We start from the raw sequence: 27,414 nt of genomic DNA, 5'->3' as shown, positions 1-27,414 counted from the left end.
TGAGCTAACATAAGAGTCCTCACATTTCTCCTTCTAGCTGCTCAAGAATTTAGGAGGCTAGAAGGCTTAAATTATTCTATCACTACAATTGGCTTCTCTTTTTTTTTTTTTTTTTGTGAAAGATAACAAAATACAAAAAAAGCAATAAATAAATAAAAAACCACAATTAATTGTAGAATATATTTCCAAGTTTGACATGGGTTACAATTTCATAATTTGAGGTTTTTATTTCTATTTGCTCTAAGATACTGGAGTCTAAAAGAGACATCAATTTAATGATTCAGCATTCATATTCATTTCTTAATCATACCTTCTCTGTATAACTCCACCATCACCTTTCATCTTTCCATCCCTCTCTTTAGGGGTGTCTGTGCTATGGCCATTTTAATTTTTCATGTTGGAAGGATCTGTCACTAATATGGGGTAGGGAGATGGAACTATCTGATGTTCTGAAGAGACTGGGCCCTCTAGGATTCAGGACTTATCTGGTCCAGGGAAACATATGGAGGTTGCAGGTTTCTGGAAAGTTACTCTAGTGCATGGAGCCCCTGTGGAATCTTATATACTGCACTAGGTGTTCTTTAGGATTGGCTGGAATGGTCCTGGTTGGGGGTGGGCAGGTTATGATAGGTAGCAAAGTCTAATTGAAGCTTGCATAAGAGTGACCTCCAGAGTAGCCTCTTAAGCCTATTTGAACTGTCACTGATACTTTTAATTATACTTCTTTTCCCCCTTTTGGTTAGGATGGAATTGTTGATCCCATGGTGGCAGGGCTGGATTCATCCCTGGGAGCCATCTTCCATGTTGCCAGGGGATTTTCACCCCTGGATGTCATGTTCCGTATAGGGGGAGGGCAATGATTTCACTTGCAGAGTTGGGCTTAAAGAGAGTGAGGCCACATCTGAGCAACAAAAGAGGTCCTCCAGAAGTAATCTTTAGGCATACTTATAGGTGGTGTAAGCTTCTCCACTACGTACATAAGCGTCACAAGAGTAAGCCTCATGATCAAGGGCATGGCCTACTGATTTAGGTGTCCCTAAAGTTTGACACTATATCAGAGGGATTCCCTGATGGTAAGGTTTAATAGTTTCATACTTTTTCTCCCATCCCTCAAGGGACTTTCCCAATACTTTTTGATTATCTGCTTAATATACTCTAGGATGTGTTCAGGCATTACGTTAGCCTATACAGGGTTAAAGGACCTCTTTATTATTCTGGGCTCCCTTTATTTCAATTGTTGAAATGAGCTATACAGATAGATTGAGTTAGATTATGTGCTATAGAAAATATCAGTTCTAGACCAAATAAATCTTTCTTCCTGTGGCCTCAAAGAGTATGTATGGTTCTAAAATACAGACAATGTCTTCCTTACCCCTGTGCTCTAAATTACTTTAAACTCAACTTGATTGCCTTTGTTCTTATTTAAAAATACCAGATTGTATGTACATATTTCCATATATATATATATATATATATATATATGGAAATATATAACAGCCTCTCAAAAACCAGAGATAATTACTACTCCAGACTTAATGTGTCTGTTATAAAAGCTTAAATCTAGGCCCCTGTTTTCTTATATGCATTTTCTAAAGGAGACCATCACCATTGTTGTTCTTTTGTTTCTGGCTTATTTTGCCTCACCAAATATCCCACACATTCATTCACATCATCACATGCGTCACAACTTCATTGCTTTTTGTAGCAGCACAACCTTCATTAGTAAGTATACACCATCGTTTGCCAATCTACTTCTCAGTCAGTGCATCCTTCAGCCACCTGAATTAATCAGGCATCATGTATAGTGCTGAAAGTCCACAGTTCATCAACATTCTAAATTTTAGATAATTTCATTGTCCCCAAGATGAAGAAAACCAATAAACACACTCTTGCCAAATAGGAAATCTAAACTTCTTCTTAACTCTTGTCCATCCCATTACTTACCTCTGCTGTTGCTGTGGTAGTGTTGATGTTTCCCTTCTGAACATAGCCCATAGCATGCAATAGCAATTTTCCCCGGACATAAACACTCTTTATACATAGATCATATCTTTGAAGTAACTCTTGCAAGAACTAATTTATATTTCTAGTGTTAATCAGTGGGACATGTAGGTCTATACAATCCCTTTCAATCTTGTTCATCTTCAATACAGTAATATTAGTTATAGACCCATTAGAGAACCACATTTACTTCTATTTATTCTCTTACATTGGCGTTCAACCTCGTTAGCTAACTGTTCATCCATCTCTAGGTTCTATGTATCTCTAAGTCCCCTATATCCTATATTAAAAGTTTCTGATTATATATTTATGATGGTCATAAAAGTGAAATCATAAAGTATCTATCCTTTTTTGTCTGGCTCATTTCACTCACTATTATGTCCTCAAGGCTCATCAATCTTGTCATATGCTTCAAGACATCATTTCATCTTACTGCTGCATAATATTCCACCATATGTATATACCACATTTTGTTGATCCATTCATCTGTTGATGGGCATTTGGTTTGTTTCCGTCTTTTTGCAACTGTGAATAATGCTTCTAAGAACATCGGTGTGCAAACGTCTGTGTGTGTGTAATTGTTTTCAGCTCTTCTGGGCATATATTGAGTAGTGCTATTGCTGCTTCATTGGGCAACTTGATATTTAGCTTACCAAGGAACTGCAAATAGTCTTCCACCAGCAGTGCCTAAGTGTCTCAATTTCTCCACATCCTCTCCAGAACTTATAGTTTCCTGTTTGTTTGACAGCAGCCATTCTTATAGGTGTGAGGTAGTATCTCATTGTAGTCTTGATCTGCATTTCCCTTTTAAACAATGAAAATGAGCGTCTCTTCATGTTTTCAGCTATCTGTATTTGCTCTTCAGAAAAATGCCTATTCATATCTTTAGCCCATTTTATAATTGAGTTATTTGTCTTTTGTTGTTGAGTTGTATAATTTCTTTCTGGATATAGGATATTAAACCTCTGTCCGATATGTGATTTCCAAATATTTTCTCCCACTGAGGTGGCTGCCTCTTCACCTGTTTGATAAAATCTTTTGAGGTGCAGAAGCATTTGATTTTGAAGAATTCCCATTTATTTATTTTTTGTTTTGTTACTTGTGCTTTGGGTGTAAAGTTTAGGAAGCTAACTCCAATTACTAGGTCTTGAAGATATTTTCTTACATTTCGTCTAGAAGTTTTATGGTGCTAGTTCTTATATTTAGGTGTTTGATCCTCTGAGTTAATTTTTGTGTAGGGTGTAAGATGGGGGTCTACTTTCATTCTTTTTGCTATTGATATTCAGTTCTTCCATGCCCAATTATTGAAAAGACTATTTAGTCCCAGTTCAGAGGATTTGGGGTCCTTGTCAAAAATCACTTGTCCATAGATTTGGTGGTCTATTTCTGTACTGTCAATTCGATTCCATTGGTCAGTGCTTCTGCCTTTGTGCCAGTACCATGCTGTTTTGAGCAGCACTGTGGCTTTTTTGAAAGTCAGAGAGTGTCAATTCTTTTACTTCGTTCTTTTTTAAGGATGCTTTTAGCTATTCAGGGTCTCTTTCTCTTCCAGATGTATCTGGTAACTAGCTTTTCCAAGTCTTCAAAGTAGGTTTTTGGAATTTTGATTGGTATTGTGATGAATCTGTATATCAATTTGGGTAGAATTGACATCTTAACTATATTTAGCCTTCCTATCCATTAGCAAGGAATGTCTTTCCACCTATTTAGACCTTCGATTTCTTTTAGCAATGTTATGTAGTTTTCTGTGTACAAGTTCTTTACATTCCTAGTTAAATTCATTCCTAAGTACTTGATTCTTTTAGTTGCTATTTCGAATGGAATTTTTTCCTTAACTGACTCCTCAGTTGGGTCACTGCTTGTGTATAGAAATGTTACTGATTTTTGCAGCTTTAATTAGTTGCTTCAACTCTTGTATCTTATTTTAAGTGTTAGGGTCATATATTCCTTTTCCATAGTATGGCCTAGTTTTTTGTTGGTGGTGGTGATGTCTAGACATCTGATTTCCACGATGAGTTTATTTTGCAGGTTGTTTTCATTCTTTTACCTAGAGTTTTCTTGTTGTTTGGCTTTGTTCTCTAACTATTCTTTGGCATTCAGTTCAACTTACCCTAGACCTATAACATTTGTTTAACTGATCAGAATATTTCAGCTCTTGTTTTTCTTGTTCTTGCCCTGCCTATATGGAACTTTTTTTGAGCATGGTCTCCCCAGATATGATTAATCCCAATCAGATTTTCCCAGACAAGGCAAGCCCAGGTCTCAGAAGGAGGACGTAATCATATCAAGTTTCCCTGAGGATGAAATTCAGTAGGTCGTCAGATCTTCCTGTGAGGCCTTTAGATTCTGTACTTTTACTATCCTGTCCAGCAGGTGGTGCTTGTCAGCCCTGTGACTCCTGTTACACCATTAAAGTGGTGTGGTGCCTTTAATTCTCAGCAGACCCTGTCCCTGCCATAGGTATGGGCAAAACAGAGGGTGAGGCAGAAATCAAGCTTAAGCTGTTTCTGTTCTCTAGGCCCTGTGGTCTGAAGTCTCTGAATGAGGATTGTCACTTAAGCTGGACCTCACCACTTCTACTTTTGGGTAAGATATACCCTTTAGGGAATTATATCCTTGACGTAACATGTTATCTTGTCTCTGAGGCTTATTTTAACTTCACCTTCACAAGGGTCAGTCCTGACAACAGAAAATGCCTGAGGCTTTTGTAACTTCCTGCTTAGAAAGTTTGAAAAATAAAAAAAGAAATGCCTCTCAGAGCCAGTCCCCACCTCCCAAGATTCACGATTTGAGAGTCAGAGCTGGTACCTGGCTCCATGTGCTTTTCTTGGGGCACATCCCTTTTCCAGTATTCTGAGCTTGGTTGACTCTTAGCTTATTTGTTTTGTTTCCCATCAGCCCTGTCTCTTCTTTGCTGGGAGAGACCTCAGGGCTCCTTTCTGCTTGCTCTGGGTTTATCTGTGCTAGAAGCTTATACTTAGCCGTCCAAATTTATAAGTTCATACCACATTTAGAGCTGGGTTGAGCTATGTTCCCGTGCTCCTAGCAGACACCGCTTCACTTTCCCATGGAGAAATGTTTCCAACATTACTGATAGATCAGTAATGTGCCAGTGGGGGAGAGGCACCAGCCTCCATAATTTGGGGGTGTTATTTACAGTTCTGTGCTGTGATCTTGGCCCTCCACGAATTCCAGACTGGTGTACACTATGTGTCTGGTCACGGACTTCCCTCACAAAGTTGTTCCAGAGAGTTCCTGGCTATTTACTAGCTGCTCTAGAGGATTTACTAAATTCCACACCTCCTTACGCCACCATCTTGCCCTGCCTCCTACAATGTTAAATTTTACCTGAATTTTCTCATATGTACTTTTACCATAACCCCTCTTTGAAAGCAAGAGACCTTCATATGAATAGCTACACTAGTACTAATAACAAATGATAATGTAAAATTACCATTATCATTTGTCTTCTTTTTCAAATACATTAATTCTCAGTTGATAGTTAAATAACTATTTATACTGAGAATAGAAGGGTCACCATAAAAATGATCTCGTAATTTGATAAGTGTTGACGGAGACATTAGCTTAGTTTATAGTAAGGCTATAAACAATAGCCACAAAACCTGAAAGAGGTGAGCAGATATTTCAACAGGTGAGACTGAGATTGGAGTTCAGTTCCACAAAGTTAGAAGGACTTGGTCAATACTTTGGGCTTTCCAATGAAACCTGAAAAAGGTCTGAAGAGTAAATACAGGGCAGGCCACGGTGGCTCAGCAGGCAGAGTTCTTGTCTGCCATGCCAGAGACCCAGGTTCGATTCCCAGTGCCTGCTCATGCAAAAAAAAAAGAAGAGTAAATACAATGTTCTAGGATTAAGACTCTGAACAATACTGAAAAAGAACACTCACACAAAGCATAAAATCAATTCTGCACAAGTTCAAGGTGATCTATCAGTAATTTAACAGCCTGCTAGAGCAAAGCTCATCATATTACTACTCTCATTAACTAGACAAACAAAAGGTTTCAGAGAATGAATAGATAATTGATACTTAGTATAAATTACACTGATTATTAACTGATGACTTTTCATTTGTATCATATTAACAGGAAGTCACGTTAAATAAAAGAAAGGTATAAGAATCTTCATTTTAATATGATTTGTAATACACCCAAACAGAAAACCACTTAAATGTCCATTAATAAATAGCAGAATGGATGATTCTCACAAATATAATGTTAAGCAAAAAATCCAGTCACAATAGAGCATGCCAGAGATGATTTTCTTTAAAATACAGAAACAGATCAAACTAATCTATGCTGTTTGAGTTCAGTGTAGTAGTTACCTTTGGAGGGTTGGAATTGGAAAGGGGCATGGGATGGGATAAAACTTTTGAGATACTATCAAAAGTCAACCTGTATATCATTCACAATGGTATGTTTAGGCTGTGAAAATCCATGGAGCTGTGCACTTATCTGTATAATTTTCTGTACTTATTTTCCAACAAAATTTTTTCACAAAAGTAATATAAGCTTGGCAATTATTACATTGTGTTTGCCTAGAGTTCCAAGGTTGATTTGATTTTTTTTTCCTTCAATGAGATATTTTTCATACTGTTTTAAATTTTTAGTTTTCATTTACTATTACTTTCAACAAACATTATACTCAGTGCGGTTTTAGGTTTATAGAAAAATTGCACAGAATATACAGAGTATGCATAACCTGTTCTTCCTCATATATATAGTTTCCCCTATTCAATTATATCCTCTTAACGTACTTACTAGATATCACTAAATCAAAAAATATTTATAAAAAATTATTTCATCATTAATTATAATGTTTAACATTGGTCAAAAAATTGTCTTTTGTTCCATATAAAACAGACTTTGTGAAGATACCTACCATTTGTGAAGGGCAATTATGATTTTCTGCTTATGGGCAGAGCCTATTAAGGGTTCTCTAAAACAAAATTAAATATCAGTACAATATGAGAACTAGTATTATGAATATCAACCAAACTCCTAATTTTTTGTAAGAAAGATATTTCTGAAAATTTAGGCACTGAGAATTCTTAGAAGATGCTTCTAAAAGGCAGAAAATGGCAAGTGAACAAGTTTCTACTTGGGAGAGCTTAGCTTTCTTTGTCCAGTTGAAGTAACACTAATTTTTATGAACAGCCCTAAATGCTGTTAACTTATTTAGTACCCCATAGAAATGTTAAATGGTCATCTTTTAGCACACAGAATACAATAAAACAGAAATATAAAATGAAAATGTAGAAAAAAAGTTTACATAAAACCAACATTTTAATGAATGCTTTCGCTGTTTTTAAATTTTATGCAGGTAAGGAATGTCAGAGAGTTGGATAATGACAAAAATCAAGTGCAAAAACCTTAAATACACATTAACAAACCAAATCAAGCCAGTGTATTTAAAAATAATAAAATCATGTCAAAGTATGACATAACGAGAAAACATATCATTGCAATGTCAAAAATCAAAAGATTAAAGGAAAAAATGCATCTCAATAGATGCTGGAAAAGCATTAAATAAAATTCAATACTTATTCCTGATTTTTAAAAGAATCCTCAGTCAAAATTTGAAAAGTAATTTCTCAGTTTCATAATACGAGACAAATTCCCACTAAAGAGGAAAAAAAGGCAATAAGGATGTTGGATATTGCCACTATATTCAACACTGCCTGCAAATTCTAGCCATTGCAATAAGGCAAGAAAAGGAAATGAATTATAAGAAAAGACAAAAAATATGGTATTACTTTTAGATTTTACAACTAGACAAAACGAATCTCTTGAAAAATCATAAGAACTAAGAGACAATGCAATAAGGTGGCTATATACAAAATCAAGTTTAAATATTAGCAACAATTACAAAATGCAATTAAAACAAAAAATTCATCCAAAGTAGCAATAAAAACTATAAAATATCTAGGAATAATTTTACTAAATGTAAAAAAAACTTCTATCAAGAAAACCATCAATTTTTGCCAAAAGATATGTAAGACTAAATGGAGCAAAGATCACATTCAAGAATCAAGATAAAACATATATACTACAAAATACTATGACGAAATCTAAATGAAGCAGGTAGATCTGTATATCAGTATGGAGAGAGTCAAGACATATGGAAAAAAATCAAGTCACAGCACAAAATTTATAGTATGATCTGGTTTATGCTGATACATACACAAAAGGATATTAAAAATCACATATATGTGTATGAATGCTCAGGAAAAAGTCTGCCAGGATGCACAACAAATTCTACAAGCTTTACTTCTATGGAGGGTGAGGGTATGCGGGCAAGAAGGCAGTGAGAGGAAGGGAAGAGTAGTGATTGGTAACTTTCACGGCATATTCTATAGATATGTGTATTGGTTAAACCTATGAGACATGTTAATTTATCTGAGCAATAAGGGAAATAAGGAGAAGAAAAGTAGAATATTAAAAGTTTTTTTTTTTTTAATTGAGCTCCTTGGATTAAGGCAGATAAAAAGCCTTTGCAATGTGATGGAACAATGTAAAGAGGAAAGACTATATAGAAAGTAGCCTCATTTGGCAGCACCTGCTACTTATAAACAAAAGGACAATCTCCAAGCCTATGTTTGATAAACACTGCTCACAGTGGATTAAAATTGAGAATGAAGTTTACTATTTAGATAGGTGATGAGAGAATTAGTAAACATTTGAATTAGTAAGCATATCTCCTTAAATTAGTTGACATTCTATGCTATGATGACATGAAGAAACCCTTGTTTCTAGAAGTTCAATAAAAGATATATAAATCTCTAATGAAAAAAATTATTTAAAAAATAAAAAATGCAAATTATATTTATCAAAAATGATTAATCTAACCCAGAAATTATTTTTAAAGTATTTTTATTAATAAAACATACAAACATTCTTCATATACAAACATTCCATACATGGTATATGACCAGTGGCTCACAATATCATCACATAGGTGTGTATTCATCACCATGATGATTTTTTTGAACATCTGCATCACTTCACAAAAAGAAAGAAAAAAGAAAAAAGAAAAAACTCACACGTACCATACCCCACACCCCTCCCTCTCATTGATCACTAGTATTTCCATCTACCCAATTTGTTCCCTCTATTATTTGTTCATTTTTTATCCATATTTTTTACTCATCTGCCCATATCATAGATAAAAGAAGGATCAGACATAAAGTTTTCACAATCCCACAATCATATTGTAAAAGCTATAACAATATACAAACATTTTAAACAAACAAGGCTACTGGAACACAGCTCTACAGTTCAGGTACTTCCCTCCAGCCACTCCAATACACCATAAACTAAGAAGGGGAGATCTATACAATGGATAAGAATAACCTCCAGGATAACCTCCCAACTCTGTTTGAAATCTCTCAACCACTGAAACTTTATTTTGTCTCATGTCACTCTTCCCCCTGTTGGTCAAGAAGCCTTTTACAACTTTTTATTGTGAGGTCCTGGTTTATCCTGGATTTCTGTCCCATGTTGCCAGGGAGATTTTTATCTCTGGAAGTCATGTCCCACATAGGAGGGAGGGCAGTGAGTTCACGTACTGAGTTGGATTACAGAGAGAGGCCACATCTGAGCAACAAAAGAAGTTATCTGGGGGTGACCCTTAGGTCTAATTTTAAGTAGGCTTAGCCTTTACTTTCAGGAATAAGTTTCATAGGAGCAACCCCCAAGATCAATGGCTCGGCCTATTGAATTGTCCCCACTGTCTGTGAGAATATCAGAAATTCTCCAAATGGGGATGTAGAATATTGTCCCCTCTCTACCCATTTCCCCAAGGGGACTTTGAAAATACTTCTTAATTCACTGTCCAAATCTCTCTGGGATTTATTGGGGCATCACACTAACCTGGACAAACCAATAAAATCTCATGCCCTATTCAAGATTTCATGTACTTACAGTGTTAACTAAACTGACCACATAAGTTAAACTGGGAAATGCACAATCCAAAACATTATTTTTGCACCAAATAAACATCTCTCCTTCAGTCTCACACAGAAGTTGAGGTTTAAAATATGGATAATATCATCCTTTACACAGTCTTAACCCAGAAATTATTGAATCTAATCAGTTTCCATGATCAGTGCACATTAATATAACTAAGAGAAAACATAAATATCTCATATTTTGGTTTTATCAAAATTATAGTACTGCGGACAGAAATAAAACAAATGTAAAAACTTGCCAATGTAATGGATAAAAGACTGTCAAGAAATACACTAAATTCATAAGCAAAGTAATCTTACGCAACTAGCTACAAAAATTAAACATGGTAAGTCATCTCTAACTATTCACTGAAAAATAGATGATGGGGTAGCTTAAAAACCTTGGATCAAACACAAGGGATGATTTTGCATCTTAAGATATTTTTAATATTACGCAAACACAAACCTTCTAACGTTGAGTTCTAACATCTAAAGATACAGGTAATTAAAAGAGCATAAGATGGATCCCTGGTCCAGGTAAGTCCTGAAACCTAACCCAGCCTCTCCAGAACACAAGATAGTTCCATCTTCCTACCCCATATTAGTGTCAGACCCTTCCAATATCAAATATTTAGAATTGCCATAGCCCAAACAAACCCAAAGAGAGGTATGGAAAGATCAAAGGTGATGGTAGAACTAAACATAGAAGATAGGACTTAACAAATGAATGTGAATGCTGAATCATTAAATTGATATCCCTTTTAGCCTCCAGTATTTTAGAGCAGCTAGAAGTAAAAACCTAAAATTGTAACCCATGTCAAAGTCTGAAATAAGTTCTACAATTAATTGTGGTGCTGTGCTTGGAAATTTATAGCTTTTTTGTATATATGTTATTGTTCACAAAAAAAGAAGGGAAAAAAGTCAATTGTGATGATAAAAATGTATTTAAGCCCTCTAACTTCCTATATTCCGGAGCAGCTAGACAGAAAAACATGAGGATTGTATGGTAGCCCATGACAAACTGCTGGGATCTATCCTGTAACCACTTTTTGAAGAGTACTTTGAAAACTATTGCTTTTTTATTTCTTTGCTTTGTATATATGTGATACTGTACAATAAAAAAAAGTTAAAAAAATTTAAAAGAGCGTAAGAAATATATAGTACTTTAGCATCTAAACACAAAGATCTGATAAAAAACTCATTTAAATATAAAAGTTTTGGTATGCTTATTAAGTCAAGCACAATTTATCTTAAAATTCTAACATGTGAACAAAGGTGGCCTTTCAAAACTAAAAAAAAAACTGTACACAGTTTACAATGAAATTTATTCTGTATATTTAAAAAAATAAAGTATTCACAGCCATGAAGTACACTTTCACAATAACATCTCACCCTGAAAAATGTATGGGAAAACCTTATCACATGACCACAATAACTTTATAAAATTACCTTCTACATTAGCCCTGCCTCTAGTACTGAGGAAATATCTTAAAGGTCTTTTTCTTTTTATGTATTCATAATAAGTCTGTCAAAAAAATTTCCAGGGTTTGAAAATATGTCTGTAAGTAATATCTATCCTGTTTCTTATTCTGTATACTTTGAACCTCCTGTGTTATCGGGGTTAGGTGTCCATTAAAGCCTCTAAGCCAATCCATTCACATGTAACAGATAATTACTTATAATTATCTGTTATTCTCTGATAATTATCTCTGATAATTAGTCACAGAGATAACTGTATATCTATCAGAATAAATGAATATAGTTAAGTACTAGATTCTCTACATTTGGAAACAGTGACTTTGAACATATATTGTTATGTATAGTAGGGACAAAGTAATTTCTCTTTTATTCTGTCCCCAAATCATTTCTTTGACCAATAATAAAAATCTTACATTAAAATATTAGCATTCTTTTTTTCCTCATACATAAGGTGGTTCTCTTCATAAAAACAAAAACTAAAAACTACATGGATATACCTAGCCAGTTCTTAAATTTTTCTCAAGCTTCATATATTAATATTAGATACATAATCATAAAATGAAATACAAGCAGATTAAGAGCCCAAACTATGGTCCAGTCATTATTTTCTTCGGGCCACAGGTTTTCCTTGGTTAAATGAACTTTAAGTAGATGATAACAAGGAAACTTCAGCTCAAAACTCCAACAATCTTATAAATGCTTTAAATATTGTACAAAAAGAATTCAATATGTCTAAGCATTAACTAATACTATATGCCATATTTTCTGTCACTAAAATGTTAAAGAGCAGGAAAATAAAATATAGGCCTGATTTTATTATTAACAATATTGCAGAGTCCCTATTTTAATCAAGTAAAATTTTTAAAAAATTTATTTCTTACTGTATTTCTTAATGTTAGTGGGTTTTTTCTTAACATCAGAACAAAGAGAAATAATAAAGAACTTTTTTTTGAGGAGCAGGAGGAGAAAAACTGTTTATTTCTCCACACACAGTGGGACTGAGAGCTTTTTCAAAACAGCAATTACTGGTGTCTCTTTAAATCTTGGCTGACTTCCACCAAGACAGCCTATCAACAGGTAGAGCTGGTGAGTTGCCTGAGCAACAGGGCTCTAGTTGGCCCAAACTATTAGCTACCTCACTGCCCACTCCCAAGGAAAGGGAAATCGACTCTTTAAATAGCAATACTCTGCTATTTAAACACACTTGCCTAAACTTCTCTACTTCTTCTCTTCTCGCTCCAGAAGCCAGAGATCTGACCTCTGACTATCAGTTGGGAGGGATGTGGTAAAGAAGATGGGGTGGGAAGGACAGAGAACAGTGCCTTTATCTGGGTCAGACATATGGCCGAGGGATCAGAGGGGAGAGGAAGTAGGTCACAATCCCAGAGAGATGAAGAGTCACCAGCACAAAATGAGATACTTCTAGTCCCTCCTTTCTGGCCCACCCACTTTGGGAAACTACTCAACCTGAGGCCCTCACCACAAGGACACACAGTTGCCGACCACTGGGTAGAAGAAATGGGTAGATGGCTAAAGAATGGGTGAGGCATGGGGACAAACTAAGCTTCCCAAGTCCCCTTTAACCCCAACTGCCCCAGAAGGCTTGCCCTGAATTCTGTTTACAGACAAGCCTGTACAGACTTGTAGAGACAGAGACAGGAATCCACATGGAATATCACTGGATCTTTTCGTGTCTCCCCAAGTCTGGGAATAAGTAGCGTTTATGTGTGAGGGGGTGGATCTCTGTCTTTTTGGTAGGGAGGTCGCTGTGGTTTCTGATATTTTGTATATATTTCTTGCAAGAAACCTTGGGTTGCTGCTGGCTGGCCTGACATCCTCCCATGATTTCAACTGCCACCAGTCAAATATCTGAATGTGCCTGGATCTTTCTGCAGACTCTTAACCAGCTCTGAGTCTGGCCACCAGGATACTCTCATTCTTGCCTGCCACCCTGGTGGAAGGAGGCTTGTGCGAGACCAGGGTAAGGTAGGAGGGAAAGTGGGCAGTTTTGGGCCTCAGGCCTTGGCCCGGAGTGTGGGAGACACCCTGGGTTGTGAGCTTGGCCAGCACATGGTCTAGACAGCTAGTGTCTGGGAAGCCATGGCCCATGAGGTCAGGTCTTATGGTGTATCTCATTCCACCATGGTGTCCAGTCCAACTCATTGGTAGTAACGGATGTATGGATGGTGAAGACAGGAATGTTGTAGATGATACAGATGGTTGGGGTGTCAGTGAAAACAGGAAGTGAGTTGGGGGTGATGTGGAATTCCATCTTCCTAGGCAGATGGGTGCCTATCTTCTTATGGATGACCCTGCAGGTAGGAGGCACTGCAGGCTGCCATCCTTGTTGTCATTAGTGTACGTGGCCACAGGGCACAACAGGTGGTACCTGTGGCGGCAGCAGCCCATGAGCTCTGGCTACACATCCTTGTGGCACAGGATGTCCTCATAGCTTGACATTGTGACCAACTGCTACATGGAGATGAAGTAGGTTCTTCCCATTCTGCATGCACCTCCAACCACATCCACAGGGTTCTTACACTTCCTGAGGTGTTGCTTCTTGGTCTTGCTGCACACACTGGGCACCCCTGGCATTGGCCTGATGTTGCACCTGCTCACTTGGCAGTAGGTACAGGATGGACTTGGGGGCCCACTTCAGGCACACCAGGGTCCCTACCCTGGGTCTGACACAAGTGCCACTGCTGGGCTGGGGGTAGGGAGGCAAGCTGCATCCTCCAGGCCCTGCCCACCTGGTCAGGCCAGGAATCCTAAGTAGAAACCTAGTGGAGCACCTCTGTGGGCCCTGCCCACTCACCCATCAGCTGACTTTTAATACTCAAAATTCTAAGCTCGGGTTTGATTCCCAACCCATGCACTTCCCAAAAACAAACAAACAAGCAAAACAAACAAAGGAAAAAGAACACAACAAAAATTCAACAAACTGTGCTGCAATAATGGGATACACACATGGAAAAAGAATGAAACGTTACCCCCACCATACAGCATACAAACAAAAAAAACTTCAAAGCAATGTCCACCTCTTGCAGACAGGGTCTATCTTTCAAAAACAGTCTTTACTTTGGAAAAACATTTTGAAAAGAACTCTTCATTCACAACGTACATTATATCTCATTTTCATCCAATATGTTATAAAAACAGCATTTCTGTATTCATGAATGATAACAGGTTATAGTTTTGATTTTAAAGCAACAAGGTATAAAATAATCACTATGTATTTAAAAATTAAACTGTACTATTTGTAGGATAAATAATGCTATAAAAATGATTGCATGAACCTTTGTACAAGCACAGAAAGGTGAAACATTTATCTAAACCCTCTCAAATTTATATTCTTAAAGTATTTTATACAGAAACAAATTATTAGAGTATATAAGACACAAAAACCCTGAAAAAGTTAAGAAGCTCCCCCAAAAGAAAAGTCCAGGAACAGATGGTTTCACATGTGATTCTACCAAACATTCCAGAAAGACTTAGTACCAATCCTGCTCAAACTCTTCAAAAAAACTGAAGAGGAGGGAAAGCTACCTAACTCATTTTATAGAGCCAACATCACCCTCATACCAAAGCCAGACAAAGATATTACAAAAAAAAGAAAACTACAAACCAATCTCTCTAATGAATATAGATGCAAAAATCCTCAACAAAATTCTTGTAAATTGAATCCAGCAGCACATTAAAAGAATTATACACCATGACCAAGTAGGATTCATCCCAGGTATGCACGAATAGTTCAACATAAGAAAATCAATTAACGTAATACACCATATCAACAAATCAAAGCAGAAAAACCATATGATCATCTTCATTGATGCAGAAAAGGCATTTGACAAAATTCAACATCCTTTCCTGTTGGAAACACTTTAAAGGATAGGAATAGAAGGGAACTTCCTAAAAGGAATAAATGAAAAACCCACACCTAACATCATCTCCAATGTGGAAAAACTGAAAACTTTCCCCCTAAGATCAAAAACAAGACAAGGATGTCCACTGTCACCATTGTTGTTCACCATTGTGATGGAAGTTCTAGCCAGAGCAATTAGACAAGAAAAAGAAATACAAGGCATCAAAATTGGAAAGGAAGAAGTAAAACTCTCACTGTTTGCAGATGATATGATACCATAGGACAAAACCCCCCCAAAACCCACAGCAAAACTATTAGAGCTAATAAATGAGTACAGCAAAGTGGCAGGTTACAAGATCAACACTCAAAAATCTGTAGTGTTTCTATACACTAGTAATGAACAATCTGAGGGGAAAATCAAGAAAAAAATTCCACTCACAATTGCAACCAAAAGAAAAAAATATTTAGGAATAAATTTAACTAAAGAGACAAAAGACCTATACAAAGAAAACTGCAAGAAATTCTTAAAAGAAATCGCAGAAGACCTAAATAGATAGAAGGGCATACCATATTCATGGATTGGAAGACCAAGTATAGTTAGGATGTCAATTCTACCTAAACTGATCTACAGATTCAATGCAATACCAATTAACATCCCAAAACCTTACTCTTCAGAAATAGAAAAACCAATAACCAAATTTATCTGGAAGGGCAAGGTGCCCTGAATAGCTAAAAGTATCCTGAGAAAGAAAAATGAACTCAGAGGTCTCATACTACCTGACATTAAGATGTATTACGAAGCTACAGTGGTCAAAACATCATGGTACTGGCCTAAAGATAGATACACAGACTAACAGAATCGAATGGAGTGTTCAGATATAGATCCTATCATCTATGGGCAATTGATCTTTGCTAAGGCAGTCAAGCCACCTGGGACAAGTCTCACCTGGGACAGAACAGTCTCTTCAATAAATGATGCCTAGAGAACTGGATATCCATATGTAAAAGAATGAAAGAGGATCCATATCTCACACCCTATACAAAAATTAACTCAACATGGATCAAAGACCTAAACATTAGATCTAAGACCATAAAACTGTTACAAGAAAATGTGGGGAAATATCTTATAAATCTTATAATAGGAGGTGTTTTCCTAGACCAACACACAAGCATTGAAGAAAGAAAGAAAGAAATGGGAACGCCTCAAAATTAAACACTTTTGTGCATCAAAGAACTGCATTAAGAAAGTAAAAAGACAACCTACACATAGGGGGACAATATTTGGAAATGATATATCAGATAAAAGTCTAGTATCCAGAATATATGTTGTTCAACTCAACAACAAAAAGACAAACAACCCAATTACAAATTGGATAAAAGACATGAACAAACATTTCTCAGAAGAGGAAACACAAATGGCCAAAAGCACATGAAAAGATGCTCAACTTCCCTGACTATTAGCGAAATGCAAATCAAAACCACGAGATATCATCTCATACCCACCAGAATGGCCATTATCAATAAAACAGAAAACAACAAGCACTAGAGAGGATATGGGGAAAGAGACACACTTAGCTACTGTTGGAGGGAATGTCAAATGGTACAACCACTGTGGAAGGCAGTTTGGCGATTCCTCAGGAAGCTAAGTACAGAACTGCCATATGACCTGGCAATACCATTACTAGGTATTTACTCAGAAGGCATGAGGGCAAGGACACAAATGGACACTTGTACACCAATGTTTATAGCAGCATTATTTACAATAGTGAGAAGATGGAGACAGCCAAAATGTCCATTGACAGAAAAGTGGATAAACAAGCTGTGATATATACATATGATGGAATATTATGCAGCTGTAAGACAGAATAAAGTTATGAAGTATGCAAAAATATGGATAGACCTTAAAGTCATTATGCTGAGTGAGATTAGCCAGAAGCAAAAGGACAGATACTGTATGGTCTCACTGATATGAACTGACATTAGTGAATGAACTTGGAAAACTTCAGTTGGTAACAGAGACTGTCAGGAGAAAGAAATAAGGTAGATATTGGGTATTTGGAGCTGAAGGGATACAGACTGTGCAACAGGACTGACTGTAAAAATTCAGAAATGGATAGCACAATACTACCGAACTGTAATACAATAATGTTAGAACACTGAATGAAGCTGAATGTGAGAAGGATAGAGGGAGGGGGCCTGGGGACACAAATGAAATCAGAAGGAAAGATAGACAATAAAGACTAAGATGGTATAATCTAGGAATACCTAGAGAATAGTGATAGTGACTAAATGTACAAATTTAAAAATGTTTTTGCATGAGGAAGAACAAAGAAATGTCAGTACTGCAGGGTACTGAAAATAGATGGTAATTAATATTTTAAAACTTTAACTTATATGTGAGACTAAAGCAAAAAATGTTTATTGGGTACAAAATTTTCTATGTTGACTAGTGCATTTCCTAATATAACTTATGTGGAAAGCTTAATTAACACCATAGAACATGGAACCTTGAATAGGGCATGAGATTCTGTAGGTTTTTCCAGAGTGATGCCACGATAAATCCCAGAGTGATTTGAACAGTGAATAAAATAGTATTTGAAAAGTCCCCCTGGGGGAATGATGAAAGGGGGCGAAATTCAACTTCCTCAAGTGAAGAATTCTTGATATTCTCACAAGCAGTGGGGACAACTGAGCAATAGGCTGAGCCTCCAATCCTGGGGTTTATTCATATGAAACTTAACCCGGCAAAAGACAGGCTAAGCATGTTTAAAATTGGGCCTATGAGTCACTCCAAGAGAAACTCTTCTGTTGCTCAGATGTGGCCTCTCTCTCTCAGCCAACATGAAAAGCAAACTTCCCCTCTCTACGTGGGACATGACTCCCAGTGGTGTAGACCTTCCTGGCAACATGGGACAGAAATCCTAGAATGAGCTGGGACTCAGCATCAAGGAACTGAGAAAGCCTTCTCAACCGAAAGGGGGAAGAGCAAAATGAGACAAAATAAAGTATCAATGGCTGAGAGATTCCAGAGTCGAGAGGCTATCCTGGAGGTTATTCTTACAAATAATATACATATCACCTTTTTAGTTAAGGTGTAATGGAGAGGCTGGAAGGAACTGCTTGAAAATGTAGAGCTGTGTTCCAGTAGCCATGTTTCCTGAAGATGATTGTATAATGATATAGCTTTCGCAATTTGACTGTGTGATTGTGAAAACCTTTTGGATTTCAAAATGTTTCTCTTATCTACCTTATGGACAGATGAGTAGAACATATGGATTAAAAATAAGTAAATAATAGGGGGAACAAATGTTAAAATAAATTTAGTAGATTGAAATGCTAGTGATCAATGAAAGGGAGGGGTAAGGGGTATGGTATGTATGAATTTTTTTCTGTTTTCTTTTTATTTTTTTTCTGAATTGATGCAAACCTTCTAGGAAATGATCATGATGATGAACACACAACTATTTGATGATACTGTGAATTAATGATTATATATGTTGAATGGAATGATCATACAGTAAGAATCTTTGTGTTTGTATGTTGAATAAAAAAAAACTGAAAAAGGATATATTAGTGAATGTTCTGGAAAAGCACTGATGAACATGTTAAAATTTCAAGTGTCTCAAAAGAGCAATCATATTGTGTTTTTCCTTATAAATTTCTTTAGTCTCTTTAAGCAAATGATTTACAAAACCCTCTTTTATATGAACAAAATCTCCAGGATAACAAAACATCTAAAAACCTGTGCCTGAATATATTTTGGTTAATAAAATATAATTCTATTTAAATAGCAATATGGCGGGTATTTTTAATAAAAATTCTCCCAGCCTCATTGACAGAAGAAATGTTAAATATCATATTTTTCTAAAAAGGGGTATAATTTAAGCCAATAACTATCTTAAAACTGGAGACTGGACATATGAAATATTCTAAGAGTTTTAAGAGCAACAATTTTCTAGCCTATTTATAGTTAATGTTTTTCTCTAATGCAGCAACTTTTATTTAACTACAATCCTGCTATTTAACATTTGGGCCATATTCAACTTGGAGATTTAGATCACTGACTTCATTGGTGATGCAAGAATTATGACTACTTTATTCCAATGCTCTGTAAAAAGTAACCTATTAATCACAAGATCTTAGGAACTTACAAGTTTTTCTCAAAGTAGCTAATTTCTAAACTCACCTCATTTTTCCCCCCAGAAACAAAAGTAAAGTTTTATAAGGATGTTTTGTTTTAATTCAGCAATGGGTAAAAAGTATACATAGCTTGGGGACCAAGCTAAGAGTGCTCACAAAGTCAGCCATTTTTACCCAATAAATAGTACTCTGAAAAAGACTGGTTCAAGTGAGCAAAAAATTATTTGCAAAGTCCCCTTGGGGGAATGGTGAGAAAGGGAAGAAAAATTCAACTTTCCCAAGTGGAGAATTCTTGATATTCTCACAAGCAGTGGGGACAACCAAAGCAATAGGCTGAGCCCCCAATCTTGGGGTTTGTTCATATGAAACTTAACCCCGTAAAGGATAGGCTAAGTCTACTTAAAATCAGGCCTAAGACTCACCCCCAAGAGAGCCTATTTTGTTGCTCAGATGCGGCCTCTCTCTCCAGCCAACGCAACAAGCAAATACATCGCCCTACCCCTGTCTACATGGGACATGACTCCCAGGGGTGTGGACCTTCCTGGCAAAGTGGGACAGAAATCCTAGGATGAACTGGGACTCAGCATCAAGGGATTGAGAAAACCTTCTCGACCAAAAGAGGAAAGAGCGAAATAAGACAAATCAATGGTTGAGAGATTCCAAACGGAATCGAGAGGCTATCCTGGAGGTTATTCTTACGCATTAACTAGATATCACCTTGTTAGTCAAGATGTAGTGGAGAGGCTGGAGGGCACTGCCTGAAAATGTACAGCTGTGTTCCAGTAGCCATGTTTCTTGAAGATGACTGTATAATGATATAACTTTCACAATGTGACTGTGTGATTGTGAAAACCTTGTGCCTGATGCTCCTTTTATCTACCTTATCAATAGATGAGTAAAACATATAGCATAAAAACAAATAATAGGGGAACAAATGTTAAAATAAATTTAGCAGATTGAAATGCTAGTGAACAATGAAAGGGAGGGGTAAGGGGTATGGTATGTATGAATTTTTTTCTGTTGTCTTTTTATTTCTTTTTCTGAATTAATGCAAATGTTCTAAAAAATGATCATGATGATGAATATGCAACTATGTGATGATATTGTGAATTACTGATTATATATGCAGAACGGAATGATCATATTTAAGAATGTTTGTATCGGTTTGTTGTCATATGTTTTTAAAAAATTAAAAAATTAATTAAAAGAACAAAAAAAGAAAAGACTGGTTCAGTGATTTGTTGTGCTGGGCCAGATTTATGTGCGTAGATATGTATTTTTGCATGTAGATAAATGTATGCACATGTCTTTGAGCATAGTGACACCTAAACCAAACTGTTTCTAAAAAGTACTGTCATAAAGCATATTTCATATGAAAGTGTTTAAAAATGAGTTATTTTAAAATAAAAATCTACATAGTAAAAGAGGTGAAAACAAAATTTAAATTAAACCAAAATACTCACGTTGATGCCCAACCCATCAAGGGGTTTTCCCACCGCTCCCTGGTATCAAACTCCATCTTCCATTTCTTTGTATTGTTTACTCCAGACTGCATGTTATTACGAGCAGGAACAAAGATCCTAACTCTTCTAGTTTTGATATGCTCTTCTGGAACGCCTGTTAAAGTTGTAATATCCTACAGAGAAACAAGCAAAGAAACACGTTCCAATTCTATTCACATTTCTTTTAAATTGGGTTTTCGGCTTTCTGGCTTGGCTTAGAATTTTTATTCTAAATATGCATCAGCCAATTTTTCCCAAAGAATTACACTATGAAAAGAGTTAGGGTCTTTCAAATGTTACAAACCATTTCTTTAAATATATTTATCTCACAATCCTGTTATTTTTACCATATAAAGTGCTATATGATATTCAGAAATGGTATATTGGGAGGTGGGGCAGGGGTAAGAGGACAGTGGGAATGGGTCTTATAATCTACCACATTATTATTTAATATTATATATGTTTGATAGACATCTTATTTGTTTAGTAGTAGCTGAAGAAGGGTATAACAAGCACATAGGAATGTTACAGAAGTATGGGGTAGGATATTTTGCCCAAATCCCACAGTATCCCCTCCATTCTGAATTGGATTCATAAAAACTATAACCATACATTTTTTGACTTTCTTCAAATTAAGATTTATATGAAAGCAAACACAAACTCTTAACATTAAATACTTCAGGAAGATGAAACTGTAGGAAACAGACATGCTTTCTTTCTATATTTCTATACTGTGGTGTGCATATGACAGAGTATTTAAAAATCAATAAAGTTTTTAAAAATTTACAATCATTCGCATATCTTGATTTGTACTATCAATAAAGTAGAAAAGGATAGAGTGACTTTTAGGATGGAAAAACTTTGAAGTAACTGGCTACAAAATGTGGCTAAGTTTTTTACATTTTAAACTTATAATTACTAATGCTTCCTAGCCTTCTTGAAATATGGCAATTATATATTGATGTCATCCCCCAATGTGAAGTTGTCATTCGAACAAATGGTTCCCAAGACAATGGGCTTGTGAAATTTGAAGCCTACACGTTGTCTAACACAGAATCCTTGTTTTTGCCTGCAGTAGAAACGTAAGGTACTGCAGCTGAGTTGAGCTGTTGCCAAAGATAGAGAATAAAAATGGCTTGGCATCTCTCACATACTTGACACTTAAAGGGACAGAAGCTCTAAAATTCCTAGTCCCTGTAGGCACACTCTTAGTCTAGACAAACTGATTTCTCACACTTTTAAAATGCATTAAGGCAGCCTTTTGTTATCATTTCATCCACAGAGCTTCGGCTGGTGACAGAAGAACCTGTGCTTCAAGCAACATTTCAATGGGTTAAGGCACCTGCTCCAAGAGTCCATTAAAACAATATAATACCTGAAAAGAACTTTAAGACACTAAGTTGAACTGTGTACTTGTGTTTTCAATGCTTTGCTTTCCCTCTAGGTTCTCACTGAGCTACCTATGACTCAAGTTTAAAAAAAAAAAAAAAAAGTTAAACTATATTAAACTAATGGTATTCTCCATAGATTTTTACTTCTGTATTGCAATATGTACCACTTGTGATTTGTGTCTATTTATAAAATACACAAGTGCAGTGAAGATTTCAATACTGCCTTTACATATTTCTCATTTTATTGATAAAATAGTGCTAAATAACATATAAATAATAATTCATACATTTTCTTATGATTACAAAAATGTTAAATCACATAAGGTATAAGAGCCTTCAGGTTGGCATCTGAAGAACCAACCTCAAGATGTGCATTTTACCTAAGACTCAACAGTTAGGAATTACCTGTTGATAAAGCAAGTTACACTATACATAATAATCACGCATAAGAGAACGAATTATAAAGCTTGCAATTTTTTAACAGTTGCGTCAAGCATGAAATCTATATTCTTATTAAGGAACACCATTATCTTGTTAGGATAAAATTTCAGAAACACAACTTTATATACAATATGCTATTTTAAACATTGGTAACTAATTTTTAAAAGTTGTTAATAATTAACAGATTTAAAGGGCATCCAAATCAAGATTTGCTACTGAAAAGATGCATATCAAAAATCTGAAATTCCGCTCTTTCAGCACCACCTCTTCAACATTTTGAATTCTGAAGCAACTAATAGCTAACCTTCCAATTCATAAGTCAAGTTAAATGGGCAAAGAATTTTAAACATCATTAAGTTATATACCCTATTATAAACAAATTTTATTCTTTTAAATTTCTATTTCCATTGTAAAAATTGTATGATTCGGTTATCAATTGTACCCATTTATATTGTGTGAATTCACTTTTTTTTTTTTTTTAACAAAGGAAGCAGGGAACAAGCAATGGGAAGTTGATGTCAAAATGCAGAAAAACCTCCCAGCAAGGTTCTTGCAACCACCCAGGATTTAGAGTCTTGCTTGCCGCTCTCTTTTCAATACCAGAATTTCACACATTTCAATGACTATTATGACTTCAAAGAATCAAATTTTCATCATTGTCCGTCATCTGCCGGTTGATTTGTATAAAGGAGTTCTTCTGCATGCACTCCAAACAAAAGCCTCCTTACTTTTGTGGCTATATATCAAGTTTAAAAGTTTTGTTTGTGACAGTTGTGTCTTTGGTAAATTAGGGTAACACTGAAGGAGTGCAGCTGCTCTGCAGGAACCTCCTTTTTTGGCACCATTTCACTTAAATAAAAACTGAATAATTAGTTTCTGCCTTTATTAAACCACAAAAATGCCACTGGCCTTAGTAATTACTTCCGGTTGCCCCACCCACTTAACCTTAACAGTTTACACTTGCCTTAAAGAGAAATAAATGAAAAGTGTTTTTGCCACTTTGGATGAATCTTTGATAGATCTCTAAGTATACCCAGAAAATTAAAAACTTTTATTAGGCTTTTGGTAGTAAGTTCACTAAATTGAATGGCACCATGGATCAATGTTGAAAGTTTTAATAGAGCACTTACTGGAACATTAAGTGCAAATAGTGATTATAGAAACCTGTTCTCTTGTGAATTGTTACTTGCCAATTTATGTGTTTTAATTTATTTCAGAGTTACAAACTAATCTAAATTTGATGATTACATTTAAACATGAAAAATGATAAAAGCAAAAACAATCTTAGGATGTGTAATGAAAACTTCCTTTCAAGAACGTTACAGATACTTTGAATGAGAAACTCACTGAATGGTCTCAAATAATTAAGAACATTTTAAAATTAATTTTGCAGCATAAATTTTACAGTTGAAAAAACATAAAAATTTGGCAGCCTAATCATGTCTATTTACTTTCCACAAAAGAACTTAAAGCAGTTCTAAGAAGTTAGTGACTACAGCAATTCAGATATAATCAAAACTGTAAAAATAAATCAGAGGTGTGCTAGTAGAACCTATTTTGTTGTTGTTATTCAAGTAAAATTTATGTGGGAGTCTGACCAAATAATGAAACAGGTGTTGAAATATGACATCCACTATGTTTTGCATATGAGGCAAAGATATAAGGTAGAATCAAAAGTTAAATTTAAAGGGAACGTTGTTGATAAAATCTGAATGCATCATGTAAAATGATGCTGCTGATAATATGAAGAGTAAAAAAACTATATATATAGTCATATTTTTCCTTCTCAAACTACTTTCCTTATTTCCAGCCTAGATCCTTCTCAGCAGGATTGGGAAGAGCAATGGCTAGAAGTAAAGGACTGAGTCAAAAATGAGTTAGAATACCAACCCTCAATTTTGGGCAAATTTTTAGACTTTGCAAAGTGCTTAGCTTAGGCAACAAAAAAACTATTTCTCATTTATTCAACATATTTTTCAACATTTAGTAGCTATCAGATATGACAAAATGCTCAACATTACAAATGTCATCTCGGTTGTCATGAAAATTACTACTCAACTTTTTAAAAAAAGGAAGCAGTGGACAAGTAATGGGCAGTTAGTGTCAAGATTGAGAAAAATCTTCATCTTTGTTGAGAAATATTAGTTAGGAATTAAACTACTCTACAAAGAAAAGGTTTTATCAATTAGAGTCAATAGATCACTTCAAGTCTGAAGAACAGAAATATATAGCCTCTTTTTGGCATTTTAAATATTTTATTTCATAAAATAGTAAGGAAAAAGTGAAATATGATTATTGATATTAGCGCACTTAAATTAAAGTAAAGCACTTTAAAAATGTAACTATATTTCCCATTTGTGATATATTCATATCTCCTAATCAAAGAAATTGTAAGGTTATCCCATGAGCATGAGCATTTATATTTATTTATCTGTGAATGATTTAAGAATTGAAGCATGATCTTTAAAGTCAACAGAATGGCAGTACCCTAAATAACATAAAGAACGATCCTGCCATCCTACATTGTTGTTAAAATGGTTTTGAAATGTAGAGTAACACCACCATCACCCCCACTCCCCAAGATGGCCACACTATAATACCCTGTAGCCTGTGAATATTACTTACATGTAAAGGAATTTTATAGATGTGACTAAAAAGTTAAGATTCTTGAGATGGGGAGATTATCCTAGGTTATTCAGGTGGGCCCATTCTAATCATATGTCCCCTGAAAAGTGAAGACCCTTTCCCAGCTACAGTCAAATGAGAGATCTGATAATGGAGGAAGGGTCAGAGAGATGCAATGTAGCTTTCCTTGAAAAGGAAAGTAGGTGACACCATCCAAGAAACAAGGCAAAGCACTGGATTCTCCTGTAGAGCTTCCAGAACACAGCCCTGCAGATATCTTCATTTTAGCCCATTGAGGCCCATGGCTGAATTCTGACTTATAGAACTTCAAAATAATAAATTTGCATTGTTAAAGCACCAAGTTGTCTAGCTTTTTTTTAAAAATAAAGAATGAATATTCCATTTCTTGTAGATGTTACAAAAAAATGAAATACATTATATGTTAAGTAAATTTATTGCATTAAATATGTAACTACACAGGGCCTGACATCCATGAAATTAAAGGAATAAATTATAATTTACTGTAGTTTGGAAAAGTGCCTTACTGATCTCAATTCAAATAGAAAGATCCTACTATACCAAATTAACTATGCTGGGAGTGGCAGGGGATATAAAGATAAGACTTCATACCTAAATTTAATAAGCCTATAATTCCTGGCGGTGGAGAGATAGTGTTGGGGGAAGAGAGATGGTGAAATACAATAATAATCAAGAGAATGGCATTTTAATTCAGAAAAACCTAAAACGTCCCCATTTGCTATGTATAAGACTTCTGACAAGCTGCTCAAATTTTCTATATGTTAGTTTCTTTCTCTTTAGAAAAATATACACCAAAACCTACCTCATGGCACTGTTTGAAAAGATTAAATAAGCATACAGTGAGTATTGAATAAATAGTAATTGTTGCTTCTAGTAGTTATGAAGTAAAATATGAAAAAATGCCATGGGGGTCAAATAAGAGATCAATTTGGTTTTGAGAGTGGAAAGGTATTAGAAAATACCTGGCCAAGGGGGAAGGCAGATGATTTAGGAAAATTATGACTTTAAAAAAATGATTAAAACATAACATTAATGCGAAATTTTAAAAACATACACATTTATCATCCTAGCTATTTTCTAATCTGCATTTCCTATCAACAACTACCCATATACATATTCATTTTACACGGTTATAATAGTAGTAAACTACATTGATTTTTTCAAGTAACATCACTTCACTAATTTTTTTCCCATGTGGTTACCCAGTGTTCATATTTCTCATATTAATGGCTCCATTAATAATCTATTAAGCCCATATGCTACAGTTTCTTAGACAATTCCTTATTATTGAAAAATCAAAGTTTTGTTATTACTGTTGAAATATGGATTGCTACACTGAAATTCTCAGAAACCTAATCCTTTTAAGGTTAATCTCTAAGAGTAAAATTAACTGATTCAGAGTTATGTGAATTTTCAAGGTCCATAAAATGTTATCAGATAACTTTCCAAAAGAGTGATAGAATACTATATTGCCACCAAGCATATCTAGGTATGCCAATTTCCCTTTATTCTCTAAGGCACAGGCAAACAGGTATATATTAATTGTCTTGAATTTATTTAGTGTGTGTTCTTTATACAGAACTATAAAGGAGACAGAAGGTGTTTGGTTTTTGACATGTAGTAACACTTTAAAAATTACAACTGAATTTCCTCAAAATTGCCTAAACCATATAATTTTTTTTTAATTTTTTTATTAATCAAAAAAAAGAAAAGAAATTAACACAACATTTAGAAATCATTCCATTCTACAAATGCACTCAGTAATTCTTAGTATCATCACATAGATGTATGATCATCATTTCTTAGTACATTTGCATCGATTTAGGAAAAGAACTAGCAAAACAGCAGAAAAAGATATAGAATGTTAATATAGAGAAGAGAATTAAAATAATAGTACTAATAATATATATATATATATATAAAGGAAAAAGAAAAAAAACAAAAACAAAAGATACAAACACACAAACA

At 35.2% G+C, this 27,414-nt stretch overlaps 1 protein-coding gene and 1 long non-coding RNA gene across 2 annotated transcripts in view; one reads left to right on the top strand and one right to left on the bottom strand.

The window, feature by feature from the left end:
- Nucleotides 1-27,414, bottom strand: part of NDUFS4 (NADH:ubiquinone oxidoreductase subunit S4) — a 146,282-nt gene that overhangs the window by 33,019 nt on the left and 85,849 nt on the right. Inside the window, exon 3 of the mRNA XM_077117131.1 lies at nt 20,912-21,084. Coding sequence (XP_076973246.1) covers nt 20,912-21,084 — 173 coding nt within the window. The remainder of the gene's footprint in view (nt 1-20,911; nt 21,085-27,414) is intronic.
- Nucleotides 12,605-22,354, top strand: LOC143647301 (uncharacterized). The gene is made up of 3 exons (XR_013157964.1): nt 12,605-12,987; nt 13,250-13,427; nt 22,233-22,354. It is a non-coding gene; the product is annotated as an uncharacterized LOC143647301 (long non-coding RNA).

Source organism: Tamandua tetradactyla, chromosome 9 (genome assembly GCF_023851605.1).
Source record: "Tamandua tetradactyla isolate mTamTet1 chromosome 9, mTamTet1.pri, whole genome shotgun sequence".
In the NCBI taxonomy this organism is placed as follows: Eukaryota; Metazoa; Chordata; class Mammalia; order Pilosa; family Myrmecophagidae; genus Tamandua; species Tamandua tetradactyla.
The sequence above is the reverse complement of the archived record's forward strand: the minus strand, read 5'-3'. Positions and strand labels throughout refer to the sequence as shown.